Raw genomic sequence first — 1862 nt, 5'->3', positions numbered from 1 at the left:
GTTATTGCGACCACGTGCTTGTGGTGAGCATGCAGAGGAGCTGCTCCTGTATCCAGAAAGAAGGGACAAGGCAAGAGAAGCCAGGTTCCTCCCTGCTCTCAGCCCAGTTCATCACAACACAGTATCGGCAAGGTAACTGTAAAATCAGTCATTTCTTTACCTGTGTAAGTGTCTGTACATGAATAATATTAATGAGACGGAAAAGAAAGGACATTCTCATGGACATCTGGGACATATAGGACAACAGGCGGCACTCTGACAGGACTTCTGCAACTGCAGCAAGAGGAAAAAGACAATCATCAGGTGCCTGAAGCTCAGACACATTGGTCCAAGCATGGCAGCAGTAAGAACTGGTGCTCAGACTGTAGCAACAAACCTGCAGGATGGCATTTCTCTGTCTAAAACCAAAATTTTCCAAGCCCAGGCTTAAAATAACCATTATCACTACCAAACACACCCCCACCCCTTTCCTTATTCTTTACCTTTAGCATCAGACTGATTCTCAAAGCGGTCCAGGGACAGCGTAATGCAACGAACAAGCATGTTGGAGTCCACCAACGAACTGTTGATCTGATTTAAGAATATCTGGAACTAAAGAGAAATGCCTCTAAGTATTACAAATACACACACAAAGGATGAAGACAGATTCTCCAGAACGTGTGAGTTCATTTACCAGCAAACAACCTGAAATGAAATGCATCTTTATTTTAAATAGATCTCTGCTTCTATTCTTCAAGGTCTGCCAGACCTAACAGCAGTGAAAAATCAGTCACATAAGCAGGAGGGCATTCAAAACCTACCCAACAGCTGATGTTACATGCACAAAGTGCACAAGAGCATGAAACCACTTTGCAGAGAGCTGCCCCTTCTTGATCCACATATGCTATTAGGTTTTATAGGTAATTACATCAGCCAGGACTTCTTAACACGTAAGTTCAACTAGTGTAAAAGATAAGTCACGTCTTTCTGCAGTATCAAGTATTAGTGATATTTTAAGTCATCTCCATGAAGAATTGTGCCCCAAGCTCCTGCCAAAGGTATTCTGGAGCTTGTCTCAATGTCCACAACTACCAGCTCAACCCAAACCCCAGTGATTTCACAGGAAATGTTCCACCATCCCTCAGCCCTGACCTTCGATCTGCCTGATCACGTCACCAGGCAATGTTTTCTGACCAGCTCAGTGCTTACAGCTGGGAGCACTTCCAAAAACATGAGTGTATGCAGTGATGTACACACGTGTGAAGAGACTCTGCAGCTCACCCCTTAGTGTCTATGGTGCACCAGGCTCAAGAATCACACCAACATCAGCTAATGAACTGGGTTTTTAGTGCCACATTTGGTTATAAAAGCATGTCATTTGACCCAGCGGGGACAGCTTTTACAAATATTTACCTTCTCATCTGTGTTGATGTACTTGTTGAACCTCTTGAACGCATCAATATTGAATTTCATCAGTTCTCCCAGAAGGTCAAAGTAACTCTGAAGCACATCTCGTGATTTGCACTCGCTATCAACGATGCAGTAGAGGATATGCTGGCACGGCAGGAAAACACATTATTACCACAGTGCAGCACAGGCTCTGATTTAATCACTATTTAAAACATTTATCTGCAGGTTTAGTACTTAGATGTCAGAAATAAAGACAACAATTTTGTTAAATTAACTTCCCAGTGATGCTGGCCACCCCACATCTGGCTGCCACAAGCAGATTTCACAAACACTTTACAAACACCACCCTATTTGCAGCAAATATTTCACACTACGTCCTTATCCCCTTTCGAATTCATTACAGATAAATCCTTCTTGATGGCTATGCAGACACAGAGAGGAAGCTTGACATGTACTTGATTACCTCCAGGAGT

General features: G+C 43.1%; 1 protein-coding gene across 1 annotated transcript in view; it reads right to left on the bottom strand.

Annotated features, from left to right (window-relative positions):
* Positions 1-160: 160 nt before the first annotated feature.
* TRPC4AP (transient receptor potential cation channel, subfamily C, member 4 associated protein) overlaps positions 161-1862 on the bottom strand; it is a gene marked incomplete at both ends in the record, with an annotated part of 18273 nt that continues 16571 nt past the window's right edge. Inside the window, 3 exons of the mRNA XM_010180510.1 lie at positions 161-273; positions 483-591; positions 1393-1541. Coding sequence (XP_010178812.1) covers positions 161-273; positions 483-591; positions 1393-1541 — 371 coding nt within the window. The remainder of the gene's footprint in view (positions 274-482; positions 592-1392; positions 1542-1862) is intronic.

Source organism: Mesitornis unicolor, unplaced genomic scaffold, assembly GCF_000695765.1.
Source record: "Mesitornis unicolor isolate BGI_N332 unplaced genomic scaffold, ASM69576v1 scaffold11083, whole genome shotgun sequence".
In the NCBI taxonomy this organism is placed as follows: domain Eukaryota; kingdom Metazoa; phylum Chordata; class Aves; order Mesitornithiformes; family Mesitornithidae; genus Mesitornis; species Mesitornis unicolor.
This window is presented reverse-complemented; position numbering and strand designations above follow the sequence as displayed.